This window comes from Spea bombifrons, chromosome 9, assembly GCF_027358695.1.
Source record: "Spea bombifrons isolate aSpeBom1 chromosome 9, aSpeBom1.2.pri, whole genome shotgun sequence".
Classification (NCBI taxonomy): Eukaryota; Metazoa; Chordata; class Amphibia; order Anura; family Pelobatidae; genus Spea; species Spea bombifrons.
This window is the reverse complement of record NC_071095.1, coordinates 28431659-28448006: the sequence shown is the minus strand read 5'-3', so window position 1 is coordinate 28448006 and position 16348 is coordinate 28431659. Positions and strand designations below refer to the sequence as shown.

General features: G+C 37.9%; 1 protein-coding gene across 4 annotated transcripts in view; it reads left to right on the top strand.

The window, feature by feature from the left end:
• The window catches only part of NOVA1 (NOVA alternative splicing regulator 1), a 41847-nt gene extending 28568 nt beyond the window's left edge, over nt 1-13279 (top strand). For 3 of the 4 annotated variants that reach the window (XM_053475395.1, XM_053475398.1, XM_053475396.1), the window contains exons 3-5: nt 3368-3534; nt 5557-5628; nt 8253-13279. In XM_053475395.1, the coding sequence (XP_053331370.1) occupies nt 3368-3534; nt 5557-5628; nt 8253-9260 (1247 nt within the window). In that variant the 3' untranslated portion in view covers nt 9261-13279. The remainder of the gene's footprint in view (nt 1-3367; nt 3535-5556; nt 5629-8252) is intronic. The other variant, XM_053475397.1, reaches the window with a different exon arrangement.
• The last annotated feature ends 3069 nt before the right edge of the window (nt 13280-16348 follow it).

Here is a 16348-nt window from a genome sequence, read left to right as displayed (position 1 = left end):
CCAGAACAAACATTTCCCTCTCTGACCATTCTAAATATTGCGAACGCTAAGTTAGGGGCACCAATCAGATCTGATCCCTAAAGATCGCAGATGCAGCAGGATAGGAGAATAATGAACCAAAAAAAGCTGCACAAGAAAATTATGAATTTGTTTAACAACAATATATTTGGAACAAAATACATCCTCAACTTGTATTTAGGGACTATGATATTACATTTAGGGTTTATTTAAGTTTCCGATGAGTTATCAGACAACAGCTACCCAACTATGGAACCAAAGAGATTTACTAGAAACAGTAAGAAATAGTATTTTATAAAAAAAAAAAAATTATTGAGACATACAAACACTCTACTATTTCTTTACATATTGTTCTGACTTGTAGAACTGTGATACTAATATAGACTAAACATTATGAGCTCCAACAAAACAGGTACATCAGGGGAAAAAAGGGGGTTAAAAATGTTTTAGCTACAATTCGGTACCTTACCATGTGCCATTTTAATTTTCTCAATTTCTAATGTCTCCAATATAAATGTTGAATTTACAATTTATAAACAAATATTACCCTGTATTTATACCCCACTTGATTTGTGAGATTTGAGAAATTGGCATACATGAGCACGTACAGGTATACCCTACGGTCCAGGGCATGTAAGTAAAACGAAAATATACTTAATGTGACTTAAGTGTATACTTAAAGCACTACAATCATCCGGTCATTTCCTCCACGAAATGCTTAAAAAGACGTGATGGCGTCATGCTGTTATCTCGCAAAGCAAGCGTACATAAACGGGAATGGTTGAGCTGCAACTACGCCCTTACTCGTAAATGTTATTAAAGTGAAAGTCCGTAGAGCGGTGTATGCCTGCAGATATTCTTACTTGTCTGGCTTAGACTTTTCAGTTTACCTTCATTGGGCGACACTAAGAAAAAACAAAGCTGGCCTAAATGTACTGCATGTAATTATACTTCCCTTCCCTCTAGTGGTGAAAGTCTGAACTCCAACACTTCGAACTCATAGGTTTCTAATAATGCTCCTAATAATAATAGTTAGAATAGGCGGGAATATTCATAATTAAGTCACCTGTAATCATGCCGTAAATATAATTCGAGTTTTTTCCATTAGAAACCTAATAGTGTTCTAACTTAAAATGTGCATTGCTGTGTTGTACTGTCACATTCTAAATTAATCCTAATCCTACTTCTTTAATATATATACAAAATATTTTTTTAATAATTTTTTTTTAGCTGTTGGTATAAGGATTCATTAAAAAGAGACTCATTATGTGTTACAAATTTGCGGTAATAATAAAAAATTTTATTTTTTACTACAGTGGCGTGGAAAGTCAAAAGAACATTTGATTTGATTAGCTTTGGCTACATATTTGATGGAGACATGAGTGATGTTGAACTATACATCTTAACCTTATGTGTCATCCTTTCTGTAAAGTAAAACTTCCTCTTATTTGTGGGATCGCTTTAAATGTTCATATCACATCTCCTCTAGTCTATACACGTTGAGATCCTTTCTGGAACCGTGCATGGTACGTCACATTCCTTAGGGGTTCTGTCAATGATAAATACTGTATTCACCCTCTTATGGTTGCATACCCGCAATTAGCCACTCAGAACAATTAGCATGTACTATATTTCTGCTAATAAGACCTTCCAGTCTTTTAGTGACTGGGGTTACACATTTCAGTCGAAAGGATTTTTTGACTGCGTTTTGTCCTGGCCTTTGACAAATTAGACCACTTTTAGACAAGGCTACAATGGTCTATACAAGAGGTGAACATTAATTAGTGGCAAGGATCGAAATAAATATGCAGCATACATACTGTAATATATATATATATATATATATATATATATATATGTATGTATATGTATATATATATATATTTATATTTATTGTTCCTTGGTCTTGCCAGCTTTTCTAAGGGTGGGATGAGGAGACAGAAGTTAACTTCCAGACAAGGAACTTTTTTTTATTATTATTATTTATTATACTGTTTTCTCACCCAATGTTAATTTTTTTTCCTTATAGTTTTTTGATACCATTAATCTTATTGCAGTGAACCATACACCATTTCTCCCATTGCTTCATCAGTATGCTGTTTTTTTGCATTGATTTTTTTTAGCATGATCTCAGAAATACAGAAAGTGTTTTTCATAATTTTGACTTTGTTACCACGTCTGAATAGTGCTTTGTGCTGCCTTGTCAGCTCAGAGAACATGATGAAGGATCCCGCTGTTACGTTTCGACACTAATGAAGCCTGTAAGCTTTAAAATTGACAACAATTTTCAAGAGGTTTACTGATTTATGTTTTTTTTTATTTTTTATTACTAGTGGTAACCACAGCCCTGGCAGCAGGGATCACCGCAGAGAATGACAGTACCACTTTGTGGGTACAAAAGCACATATAACATATAAAATACCTTTTTTTTTATTACTAGTTTCTGGCAAAAGGTATTAATTGTATCTGTCGTTTTGAGGCTTAGAACAAAAAAGAAGTTGCAAGTATCCTAATTTTAATAATGTTAATTATCTTGATTTTGTTGGGCATTTTCAACCCAGATAGCAGTTAATTGGGTTTGCCATTTCAATCATTTAAAAAAGTAATGCCACTCTTTCTGTCACTTAAATATGGCTTAGATTTAACAAATGTATGGATTATTGTTCCCTAAGCATGGACAGAAGAAGTTTTTTTACATGTGTAGAGAATAAGAGAATAAAACAACATTTTGCTTGTAGGATCCGAATAGATTGTAAGCTCACAAGAGCAGGGCCCTCTTCTCCTCTTGTACCAGTTTGTTATTGTGTGTGATTTAACATTCTTTTATTGACTCTGATGTAACAGCGATATGGAATCTGCAGGCGTAATATAATTAACTGTAAAGTAATAAATGTAATGTAATTTGCTGATTATCCACTGCTTGAAGTAGCAAGTGATCATGATATAGTTCTGCCTTGTGAATTTTATTTGAATAGCGTGTGATTTTTATTTTTCGAATGTCTTATGCTGGGTACATATCCAATTACACTATTATCGCAGAGGAAGGTTTGTCTTATGTTACATTGAGAGAAATGAAGAATACACTGCCTTCTAGGTTTCCTTGGATATTTTTTTTTGTTTGCATTTCTTTACCCAACTCAGAAATTCTAAAGAAATTAAACCAAAGCATTTGTATATAAAGTATCAAATAGGGAGTCCTTTCTGCTTAACCTACTTTTTTTACCAATAAGAACGTCTTTTTTCCTCTGTGTTTCAGGTTGACAATATTTCCAATATTTTTTTGTTTCTCTGCTTCCTTATCATTGACCCAGGTAAAAGGCTAATATATTCTTTCTGCTTCTCTACGTAGGTACCACAGAGCGGGTCTGTCTGATCCAAGGCACAGTTGAAGCCCTCAATGCTGTCCATGGGTTCATTGCAGAGAAGATCCGAGAAATGCCGCAAAATGTGGCCAAAACTGAACCGGTCAGCATCTTGCAACCTCAAACAACGGTGAATCCAGACCGCATCAAGCAAGTATGTGTAAACCCCGATGTGTGTACAAGGACATATAGATTTCTAACATATTAATGCTACCTATTAAACCCTTCTAGTTGGGAGTCTCTGTGATAAGCAGGCTAAGCTAACAGCAGGGAAAGGGAGGCAGCCCTAGTTAACCTGAGCGATTGAAAATTAGTCTTGTTTAGAACCACTAAAAATGTTAATAACTATGCCAATACTTGCTCATGCAATAGCAATTGCTCAGTCTACAGTTATGATGGGTAATGTTGATGCATGTGTAGCCATTTCTTGCCGAACTAGTTTTCCTTGGACTTGCCTAAACATTTTGCTTTGTGACATATTAAAATAGGCTATGTACTATAAGGGCCTGAATTAAAAATCTTAGTTACTATATGCTTGGAAAGGTTCCTATGTGTAGTTTTATGTTGGCATAGTTTATGAAAACCAGAAGAAGAATTTCTTCTGCCTGTTGCACAGAAGACAGGGCTCTGGGAGGTAAGAGGGAGGTGAAGGAAATCTGCACTGATGGGAGAGGGAGTGTGCGTGTGTGTGGGTGTATGGCAGGGGCGTCCAACATGCGGCCCTCCAGCTGCTGCAGGACTACATTTCCCACACTCCTCAGCCTGCCCCTTAGCAGAAAGAGCGTTATGGGAGATGTAGTCCTGCAGCAGCTGGAGGGCCGCACGTTGGACGCCCCTGGTGTATGGTGTTTGTGTGAGTTTGTTTATTGTTTAAGCATGAGTATGTGAGTGTATGGTGTTACCATGAGTCCACATGTGCTAGTGGATGTTGTTAGCACATGTGTTTTACTGTATGGTGTTAGCATGTGTATTGTGTTCGAATGAGTACGTGTGTTAGTATTTGGTGTCAGTATTTGTGTGTCTGGTGTTAGCGTGTCAGGGATGAGCCTAGGATTAGTGGTGCAAAGCAGAAGAGGGAAATTGTGTGTGAATGTATATGTAAGTGTATGATGTTAGAGTGAGTGGGTGTTAGAGTTAGTATGCTTGTTAGTATGTGCGTGTGTTCTAGTTATGGGTGGGGACACTGGAGAAATATGGCACCCAGGCACTACTAACCCTAGACTCAGCCTAAGTGGATGGTAACATACTGTTTACAAGAAGAGAGAGCACTGGTTTCCAATTTATTGACCCCAGAAAGAAACACTAAAGAACATATTGCTGCCCAGTGTGTTTCAGATTAACACAGCAGTAAAATGTTCAATGGCCAGTTTGAAAACAGCAATATTTCAGTACTAATCCACATAGTGATCACTCCTTAAAATGAGTGAGCTTCTCAGGAGTTTGGTTGGCTGTAATATAGTTAAATTAGCAAGATCTCTTCGAAGTGACCTCTGTGATTGAACCATGCATTATTGAGGGTTAACCTTTGATAATGTTTATTGAAGTGTGTTGGAACTGCAACTCTCCCACAAAATCCTGTTGAAGTGAATAAATCCCTCTGATTGGCTTAGTCTGTTTATCTCAAAGGGTATTTAAGAAATGTCCTTTTGTTTTGAGTTAAACTTGGATTTATATATGTTAAATAGCTTGTGATTCCCTCTTCCCCCTGTCTCAGGTGGTAAGGGAGTGTCTCACATACAAGAGTCTAGAGTCCAAGGCCCGCAGTTGCAACTCATGGGTCACTCTAATTACAGTCACCCTATTGTAGGGTGAGATCCTATTTGCTTGGTCTCATACAATCCACATACTACAGATTTTGCTTAGTTTTATTTTTAATTAACTTCTGTTTTCTTTTGTTGTTTACTTTTGTGCTGAAATTGTTGCTCGAATTATTGTTTAATTTATTTATTTTAATATCACTAATCCGATCTCATCCATCCTCCTCTCCACCCTTGCTCTTCCCAGGAATGCTTTTATCCTATTATTTTCTGTCCCCTTTTTTTAATTTAACCACTTCGGTGTCAGGCAGGTCCACGGTTCTGCATCATCTTGACTGTGGGCTATGGCTGGTATTGAACAGGTAACTTTATTATTATAGCTGACTGGATTTTGCTTCTGACCCTGCTTTGTTCTGCAGACATTGTCATCCTTACCACCAGCCACCAAGTCCTCTCCATCCGACCCCATGACCATCTCCAGAGCCAGCCAGGTACTGTACCATTCTCCATGTGCCATGTTACGTCACACAGAGCAGCACTCCTTCATCCACATGCTAGGTTTCATGCTCATGTGGAAGGGGATATAAGACATTAAACCAAATGAAGTATTAAAAATACACATAACTAGATGTAATTAAAATTCCAGTATAAAGATACTTGAAATATCTTATGTTAGCACATTATTCTTTGGTTCAGCAAGTTGTTCTACTACATCATAATGGATTGTAGTTATAATTATTAGCACCCACAGAACATTTTTAAGAATATGATTCTTCAAATTAGTCTTTCCCTACCACTGTACTTGTATTGTACATCACTCTAATTGTCTGATACAAATAAGCTTTTCACACAGGGTGTAATTTGTGTCAACTTCACTTCACTCAATAGTCTTCAAAAAAAAAAAAAGGCTTCTAGCAACCTTGTTTTGTTGAATTGATACGTAGAGTTGTGCAATGGAGGCTATGGTGGGGCACAAGCGAAAAAAGACTTGCCTGTGGAACGCAGGGTTCTTGCAAGCATCATACAAGGAGCTAGAGACTTTTTGGCCAGCTCAGCTCACCTTTCTCCTTTCCTGAGAGTTTGGACCAGCCAGGTGCAGCAGCAATCAGACCAACTATCTAGGATAACAGCTGTTATAGAAATGCCTTACATTCAGTTTGTGAAACTATTTGCTATTATATAATGTATATTACACCTAAGACTGTTAACCAGCATTGTGTTCTACAGAACACTTTACTTTGTTACATAAAATATTTCAGAAGAGCAGAGGACTGTGCAAAGGTATCAAACATAAAGGATTACTAACCAATCCCCCATCTTTTGAACAATAGATATGTACCATTTTCTTATCACTCTTCCCTGCTCTTTCCGGGGCACCAAATCCATGTAGTGAATGATGACAGAAGGATCTGTATCCAGATCTCCTGTTGACCTTACACAAGGACAGTATTCCTGGACTCATACCCCATACAATGTCCATGAGACAGGAGTGGAGTTGTCAGATAGAGGAAAAGGATGACTGGATGACTTTTGTAAATGTATATTAGAGGCATGCATGAAAATGTATGCTGCCCTGTATGATGTATTTTTTTCTTATAAGCATCAATTATAGGGACCAACCTGGTGACTGTATGAAAAAAAACAATATTGATTCTGGTGAAAAGTGCAGTAAAAACGGAGAGAATTCATGTGCCCTACATCTCAACGCAAGTAGGAGCAACGTAGAGATTTAACATACATGAATTCTAGAGTTTGTGGTGCAGAGCCATATTTAAGTATTACTGGATAATCTGTGCAAGCTATTAGGCCATGTTTTTTAAACATCTGGAGATATTTTGTAATCTGTTTTTTTTTTTCACTGACTGATTAGATTTATGTTTTATTTTGTGATCTGTTTGGCATCACATTATATAATTGTTTTCTCGTATTAGCATGTAACAATTCTGGGTTGTAGTACACCCTTGCCTGTTGTCTAGCCTCTGAACTATAACTAACCTGTTTCAAGGATGGAACACACAGATGTGCTTAGTATTGACTATTTGAGTTATTAATCTACATCTACCAGAATATTGACTCTCAAAGTATCCTGGATTACTAATAAATATTTAGCATAATGACCTCAGTCGTGTATTTATTTTTCCCAACCACCAAGTTTTCACTTTTGGTGCCGCAGTTAGCAGACACAACATGTAGAGAAGCAGGCGCCTTCAAAAGCCACCACATGCAGAGCGGGCAAGTGATGACCAGGCAGTACTAATTAGATCAATCATTTCATTACAATTTTTATTACAGTCAATTACACTCTACACTGTGGACCTGCAAGGGATTTTGCAATTTATTGATGTTGTCCTGCCTGTAAGCCTCTGTTAGGAACAGTTCTGAGTGGTGCAGCTGATTCTGATCCGATAGAATGTTTCAACCCTTAACCCTTTAATAAAAAACTACCATTCTCTTACTGTACAGAAGCACACTCTAATTAAATTTTTGTACGTTGGAGGTCTGGCAAGGGTAAAAAGTTTACTTGTAAGGAGGCGATTTAACCTTCCCCTGGACAGGCAGGTAACATACTCATCTTTATTTGCTTCACCAGTACGTAATAATGTGTTTTAGTGCCATCGTTTTATTTATAGCCTTAAATAGCATAGCACACATTATGTGTATATTGAAGGACCATATCCAGCTATAATTAGGAAGTTCTTAGGAAATGTTAGGTAAAATAGGAAGGTTTTCTAGTTTTACAATTTCTTTATCGTGAAGAAATTGAGAATTCTGCAGTAACACATATAGTGGCTGAATATTATAAATTGTAACATTGATAGTTATTTAGATTCAATAGGATTAGGATCGGGATTTTATATTGATTCATTAAGATTAGGATAAGGATTTTAAGGTCACCATAAAAACAGTACACCTTTGGTATATCTTGACAGCTGCCAATGTAAATATAAAACACGAAAATATCTTGTACATACACTCACTAGAAGAAAATATTGTCCCTCATTAGACATCAACATATCACACCTAGCTTACTCACCATATGTATATTATTCATACAATTTCCATCTGTCTCTCTTTTTTCTTTGGTTTCTTTCCTGTTGTCTATTTTCAACTTCAGGTGAAGATCATCGTTCCCAACAGTACAGCAGGTTTGATCATTGGTAAAGGTGGTGCCACTGTGAAGGCAGTAATGGAGCAGTCTGGTGCCTGGGTGCAGCTGTCTCAGAAGCCAGATGGCATCAACCTGCAGGAACGTGTGGTAACAGTGAGTGGGGAGCCTGAGCAGAATCGTAAAGCCGTAGAGCTAATTGTACAAAAGATCCAGGAGGACCCACAGAGCGGTAGCTGCTTGAACATCAGCTATGCCAATGTAACCGGACCTGTAGCCAACTCCAATCCCACAGGATCGCCCTATGCCAACACTGCAGAAGTCCTACCGACTGCTGCTGCAGCAGCAGGACTCCTTGGACATGCCAACCTTGCTGGGGTAGCTGCCTTCCCTGCTGTCCTGTCTGGCTTCACAGGCAATGATCTGGTCGCCATCACATCAGCCCTCAACACTCTTGCCAGTTATGGCTACAACCTCAACACTCTGGGGCTGGGATTGAGCCAGGCAGCAGCCACTGGAGCATTGGCAGCTGCTGCTGCCAGTGCAAACCCAGCTGCAGCTGCTGCAGCCAATCTGCTGGCCACATATGCCAGTGAAGCAACGGCAGGGGGTGGCACCGCAGGTGGGGCAGCTGGAACGTTTGCACTAGGAAGCCTGGCAGCTGCCACTGCAGCTACCAATGGGTACTTTGGGGCTGCTTCCCCATTAGCTGCTAGCGCTATCCTGGGCACAGAAAAATCAACGGACGGCTCCAAGGACGTGGTAGAAATTGCTGTCCCAGAGAACCTTGTAGGTGCCATCCTTGGCAAAGGCGGCAAGACATTAGTGGAGTACCAGGAGTTGACTGGCGCCAGGATACAGATTTCCAAAAAGGGGGAATTTGTCCCCGGCACTAGAAACCGCAAGGTAACCATAACAGGCACGCCAGCTGCCACACAAGCTGCCCAGTATTTAATCACGCAACGAGTCACTTATGAGCAAGGTGTCCGGGCAGCCAACCCACAAAAAGTGGGTTAAGCGCCCTAAACCCCCTCCCCCACACCCAGATGTTAACTTAATTGTCCCACCCCCTTCTTCTTTTCATGGATGTACTGTATTTTGCAGGAGCAATTTATATTTTTTTTTATTTGAATTTTGTTTTGTTTTTTGTTTCTGTTATCGGCACGGGATTTGTGCGTCGGGATATTAATATATAATTATGCAAATGAATGCAACAGTGTTGACAAAGCGCATCTGTAAATATTACATGTTCTGCGGATGTTTCAGAGAGGGAATTTTTTTAGTGTTTTTTTAATTTTTTTTTCTTTTTTATTTTGAAGGTTTTTGACAGGTTATCTCTCTCTCTCGTTAAGATTTTATTGTTTACGCGTCAAAAAGTAAAAAAAAAAAAAAAAAAAAAGTTTTTGAAGCCTGCCATTTTACCAGCATCGTTGTAGTTAAAAATGTACTGAATGTAAACCTGACAGGGCGCGTAGGTTTTTTTTTTTAAACCGTGTGAGTGCTGAAGTGTTCAGTAGTACATCGCAGAGCCACGTGCTACTCTACCTCTCAGAACCACAAGGTAATCAGTATTAGTCCTAGGTGACGCTGTAACTGAACTACTGTTTTGCTGGAAAACAGCTGGGGGTTTTTTTTTTGGGTGGGTGAGTTATCTATAAAAAAAAGGGAGTAAAATAAAATCAAAAAGCACTGTCCAACTTCGCTCGAACGTCCTGCCATGGGGTGGTGGCGTAAGAGGGAAAATATGTTTTGGAATAAAAAAGAAAAAAATAGTTTTAAATTAAAACAAAAAAGATATATATATATATTATCAAAAAGCAATATAGTTGCAAAAAAAGCACTGTAAAATATATATTAAAATGGTTAAAACTGTGGAAAAAAATAACCTTTTTGGTAAGTTTACAGATCAGTGTCTTCATAACAACCTGTATGATGGTGAATATCATGGCTGGCCAGGTTACATCTCTTTCATTCATGGATGCCATCCGATTTACCTCTTCTGACAGGCTAATTTTCATTTCACAAAGAGCTATGTCTGGTTTTTTTCCCCCTTCCATGATAAATATTTTTAAAAATCTTTTTTTTTTTCTTTTAAATTCCCCCCAAGTTCTCTTCAATATCACTTTTTTTTTTCTTCAAACTGATGGCAATTTTTGGCTACGCATTAAAGGCATTGACTATACATTCTCAGTGAGAATTCACAATGGCGGTGCTAGCTATGTCATTTTCCGCCACTGTGTAAATGTCAAGGTAGCAGAGTGGTTCCTTAAATGACATTCCTCTTCAACTAGCGTCCATAGATTGAAGTTACCAGTGATAGTTGACTTCACAATGATGTTTGCTATCAGGATGAAGAAGTAAAAAAAAACAATAAAACCCAAAACATTGACCTTTAATTAACAGTCCTCATTTGTGCCGCGTAAGAGATTTTAACCTGACTTTATAGTGCTTGGCCAGCCATGCACCACTCGGTCCATTAACATCCCCCTTTTAGACATAGTGCTGTGCTGTGAGCGTTTTGGGTGTTTTCCTGGCCAAACAACGCCCGCACACAACAAATTAAAGTGCCAACTGTTAGCTGATGAAGTTTCATTATCTGCAACGGCTTAGTGAGGGCGTTGCCTTTTAAAACTCTTCTGATTGTGTATAATTTTAACACTAGCGATCTCTTAGTGTTGTCAATGTAGATTTTACTGTGAACAGTATCTGTGATTTTTAGCTGTTTTTGATCCTTCCGGGGCATGGCTCAAGCTGCCTCCACAGGGTCTGATAGTCGTTTACCTGCATGTTCTTTTTACCGTGGGGCATCTTTATGTCGGCTTCAGTCAGTAATTCCCTGCATGCTCGTTTAGCTGAGGTAGTGTTCATTTCCGGCGTGTGTCTACCTGTCGCAGCGCAGGTTCCTCCAAGGGCCATTTTTATTATTATTTTTTTAATTTTTTTTGTTTTTGTTTTTTGAGGATAAGCCTTTTTTTTGGTTCTCTAATTTGTCACCTCCTTCATGTTTCTGAGTGCCAACTAGCCAGATCATTATGTTAACCTCTGCATTTGGGCCACTTTAAGCCACTGTTTATGTGGCTGTTCATAATCCCAGCATCTTCTCATGCTATGCATGCAGTCGTACAAAAAAAATTCAATGGACAGAATGTTACTAAAAAAAAAAAAACACAAAAAAATAGTAAATAATGCTACTAAAAATGAACAAAAAACTATAAATGCTGGCTACCTCTGGATCATCAGGCTGAGAAACCCCAAACAACAATTTTCCTTCCATCTCAACTTCAATTCATTGATAACGTCCATCATAACCAACTCAGTGACATTTTCCGCTGCTCCTCCTGTGCAACCGATAACTGAACAATGATTGTGATGTCCTTTCGTCTGGCTTCTCGTCCAACATCTCTCTTTCTGAACTGTGATTCTTTTTATTTTTGTTTCCTCTCTTTTTTCTGTTCATTGAACTTAAAAATGACCTTCATTACCATGTTAGCTTCGACAGTGTCAACTGTGTTCCCTACTTGGTGCACACTTGGGAACTTTGGAATACTGCTTTAATACACCAACCCTGTCTACTTTACTTATGTTTCGTACCCTCTCCATCCTACTCTCATTTTTCTCCTATCCAGTTTCTGTTCACTGTAACCAGTCCCTTCCATCACCAGAGGGGTCTGCGGTACATTGTTGCCTTGGGCAACAAAATGTATGGTAGACCCCCTTTAACTGGAGGGGATCAACCATTCCAATCTGATGATCAAGTCAATTCTGTTTTCTTTTTTTTCCCATTTTCACGTTCTCCTTGATTACAGAAAATCATTTTCAAGAAGAGAAAACTGATATATATATTAAACAAAAGGAATGATATTGCTTGTTTTTAAATTGGAAAGAGCAAAGCTGTCGTACAACTGTGTTTTAATTGGTAATGGTTATTTATCGTTAATAGTCTCTGTAGCTCTGTAAGTTTTTATGACAATACAGTGTAACTAGTGGTTAGCCAATGATGCGAATATATTTACTCATATCATTATAAATGTGCTTTGTTCATCATGTACCATCACTGTCTCCCGTCTCATTATTTTCCTTGCATGTCACTAGTTTCAATTCATTTATAAAACATTAACAGTGAATAATACCTGTCAGAGTTATTTCCCTCACTGTCCTGGTGTTAGCAGGGGCACCAAAACACAGGTCATCAGCTTTCCATGCTCAAAAATCCTCTAAAAATGTACATGTAACACTAGCGCTCACTCAGCGGGTGCCACCCGATTACATCACTACTGGAGCTCTGCTATTTCGTTAATACTGTGGTCATGTGAAATTCAAGCCACACAAACTCCAAGGGTCTTTGTAGTTCCAAACAGTCTAATTTTAAGTTCTCTACAGAGAATGTCTTGGAAGCTGTGTATATTGTGTATTCAATCCATATGCACAACGTAGTATTTCATATAAAAGAAGGCAGAGCTATTTTTTTACTCTGAAGTAGTAAATCCTACTTCAGCAGAGACAAAGGGCTGCAAGAGGCAGAAAGGTGACTGCCAAGAAATACAGTAAACAGTTGTTTTCCGGGTGAAACATTTAAAGGCCCCTCTTGCCATATGTATCTTCTCGGGGAACCATGCATTCCACTGGCAGATTATATCTATACCCTCAGGTTTAGACTGTGTGTGTGCGGCAGATCTTGGGCATCCTCACGGCCAATCACACCAGCTTTCTTCTTGGCATCGCTGTTGAGATGTTGCAACCACTTTTGGCAATAAGGCATTTTTTTTCTTTTTTTGATGAGTTATGGCAAATGTATTGTAGGACAAGCCATATATAAATCTTCAATCAAAACCAGCACTATCAAATTTTTACTGGTTGACTGACTTCTCCAATCCAATAATGAATCATTCACGTTGTATATTTAATTATGATGCAATCACACGAAGAACATTGAAAGTCTTTCTACAAAACATACCACCATATGTTGGTGTCATCTCAGTGTACATAGAATGGATATCAATTTTCCAAGCATTAAGAAGTAAACCATAAAAAATAAATAGGGGAAACATTTCTAAAACTGACAAATATGTAATGTTGTCAATAAGACGTTTTACCAACCAGACACGTTTTTTTAGTTATTTTGTTTAAGGGGTTAGATTGGGTGGGTATGTTTAAAAAGCATATATGTGCTTTATAGCCTCAGTATGGCCCTGCAACATGTCAACAGCAAAATCAACTCTGATGCAGAAGGGTCTTCAAAACATTTCATTGCAGCACCTCCTCTGCAGTGAGAGAGTTAAATGTCCATCTTAATGTATAGCTCATGGGTATATCAATGGATTCATTAATTTCCTTTCAGTCTAGAATATCTGGCCGAAGGGACCATGGTTCTAACTTCATCTTGAGGGAGTTGGTTCATAAAACAAGTTTTCTATACCCGTCATACTGAATCATACCAAACAGCACGTCTTGAACTGAAGAACTACCCAGGAAGCTTTTAAACGAATGCCCGATCCATTCATGTCTTGACACTGTGCTTTCTTATGGCATGACCATTAACTCAGCTTCACTCATAAGTTCTCCTGCACCCAGCACCTCCTGTACAGTCTTACCCCCTTCATCCCCCAGCTCTCTAGTAGAAATTAGTTATTTAGAAAGAGGCATTCCACAAACCTTTAATTAGCTGGCCAGCTGCAAAGAATCCTGTCACGTGTTGATATCTCGAAGCACTCTGGCTTTGTTAGCAACATTTAAATTGTAAAAAAAGAAAAAAAAAACATTTTGTGATGTGCAGTTTGGCTGTAAACTAGTGACTCACTTGACGCAATGTTTTGGCCCAAGCTTGTGATCGCATATGTGGACAACTAAGATTGGTCATAAATTTCAATGAGGGAAGAGACACTTCCGACCAACTCAGATGTATTTTAGAAAGCTCAATTCATTCTTTATGTAAAATGAAATTATTTAAATGCTAATGGTTATCTCAAACCCTTATGGACATTCAATTCGTTCTTTTAGCGATGCCAACTTTTCAAGAGAAAACAGTGGACCGCAGTTGCTAGTTCCTGTCCTCTTAGAAAGGTCTAGTGTTGGTTTGAGCAGCTTGCATTTAAAGTTGAATGGTTATGTATGTGCAGAACAAAAAGCACACAGTCCTGGCTAAGGACTCTAAATCTTTTGGTATTGCAGGCACGGGGGAAAAAAGATACATTGCTTTTAATGAAGTGGCAATTGAGGCTGGAATAAAACTCAAACATTTATATCAGACTGCAACCCTTAATATATGTACCAAGTATGGTGAACTAGACCGTTCTTGATCATTAGGTTTTTGTGACCTACATTTGTCGTTATTCTTAATCAGGTTATGACGTCAAGAGAACTCCATATTAGCTATAATTGGCTGTTACATGTTTACAGATCTCTATAACAAATTCAGGCAGGAGACCCACATTTAGATATATTATATAATACCATGCAGGGAAATAGGAATTAAAAAAAATTACCCCAGAAGCCTAGATCTAGATGTGTGGTATATTGGCATCCTTCTTTCAGGGCTCTTAGAAAAGCAAGCCAGTTTCCAAATATAACTTTTTTGCAAGCAATTCTAGAACATTTCTATCAACTACTAGTTACGATCTACCTCTAGCCAGATTAAAAATACATAACTAGAGAGGAGATCTCACAGCACTTGTCAACATGCTTGATAGGAAGTGCACAGTAACCATCTATCCAGAAAAATAAAATGTAATTCAAAATGTAATATATATTATTATTCGGATGTGTCCCTTGACCCTACAAAAACCATAAATTATTTTCATTATAAAACAAAAATCCTAAACCCCAAATCTATCTGTGCAGACATTAAATAAACAGAGGTTACTGGATTATTTTGGGGGACTACAAATTTGGGATACTTAAAAAAGACATATAATGGTGGAGTCAATATTCTCACCAGCTGATGCTAAACAGGAACAAACACTCAAACAAATCAACTCTCCGGTATAATACACATAATTCAAATGCTTTGTTGATGAAAATGCTTTTCATGCTTTAGATCCTGTGCTTCCTTAATGACTTTTTTTTCCAGGGACAATTTCAATCAATATTTAATTTACTATGTTGTGATTGAATGGGTGATATACAGCACATTTCAAACCCTCCAACCTTAACTGTTTAAGCAATCAATATCACCCTCTACATTTGTCCATAAATACAAATGAGCAAAACAGTATAAGTGCTATTAATCTGCCTGGTCCTAAAAAAAAATATACTTATAGCCATAGAATTTAATTTATATTTTAAAATGTATTATTATACCCATAGAAAATAGATGGCGTATGGGAAATGCAACGTTGAGCTTCAAAGAACGGAAGTGGCGTCACTTTGTGTCCATAGACAATGCATTTAGAACACCAACCTGCGCGATGCATTCTAGGAGCACTTTTAAGTTAAATCATCATTTTAAATCAGTTTTATAATTTGCCTGAGATATTAACTTGAGCGTCACACAAGTGTTCACACTGTAAGTTTCAGGAAAAGTTTTTGATGCCTTGTATATTTAAAATATGGGATCACTCCCACAAAAGACCGAGAGCTAGACTTCGCAAAGGATCATAATAAAATAATGAGAATATTGCCTTAAGCACCTTTAGATTACTTTTTATTTGTAGAATTTTTAAATTTTTTTATTTTAAATTTTGTTATGAGTTCTATTCCTGCCTCAAATTGGGTGCCACGATATACATTTGTAAGCAGAACACCAAGAACATCCTATGTGGATTACACTAACTCATGCCGGTATTTAATTCCATGGTAAAGTGATTTGGAATGATGAGTTTTAAGCAAACAGCAGGAGTTGGTTATTGTTATGGATAGCCAACACACATAATCCCATTTCACTTATCCCTTCACAATTACCTCTCCACTCTTCTCTTCTTCCTCTCACTCCTTTGTCTTTCAGAAAATATTCCATTCTGGATCCCTCCTGACCATGGTTGGTAAGAACGTCAAAAAAATAATTTGGTGTGACCATACAGAGCGCCAGTACCCCAAAGCTGTGATCAACCAATCAAATCTCTTAATTCAGCTAAACTCACACCACTGACTGTAGTTCTTAGAATGTTCCA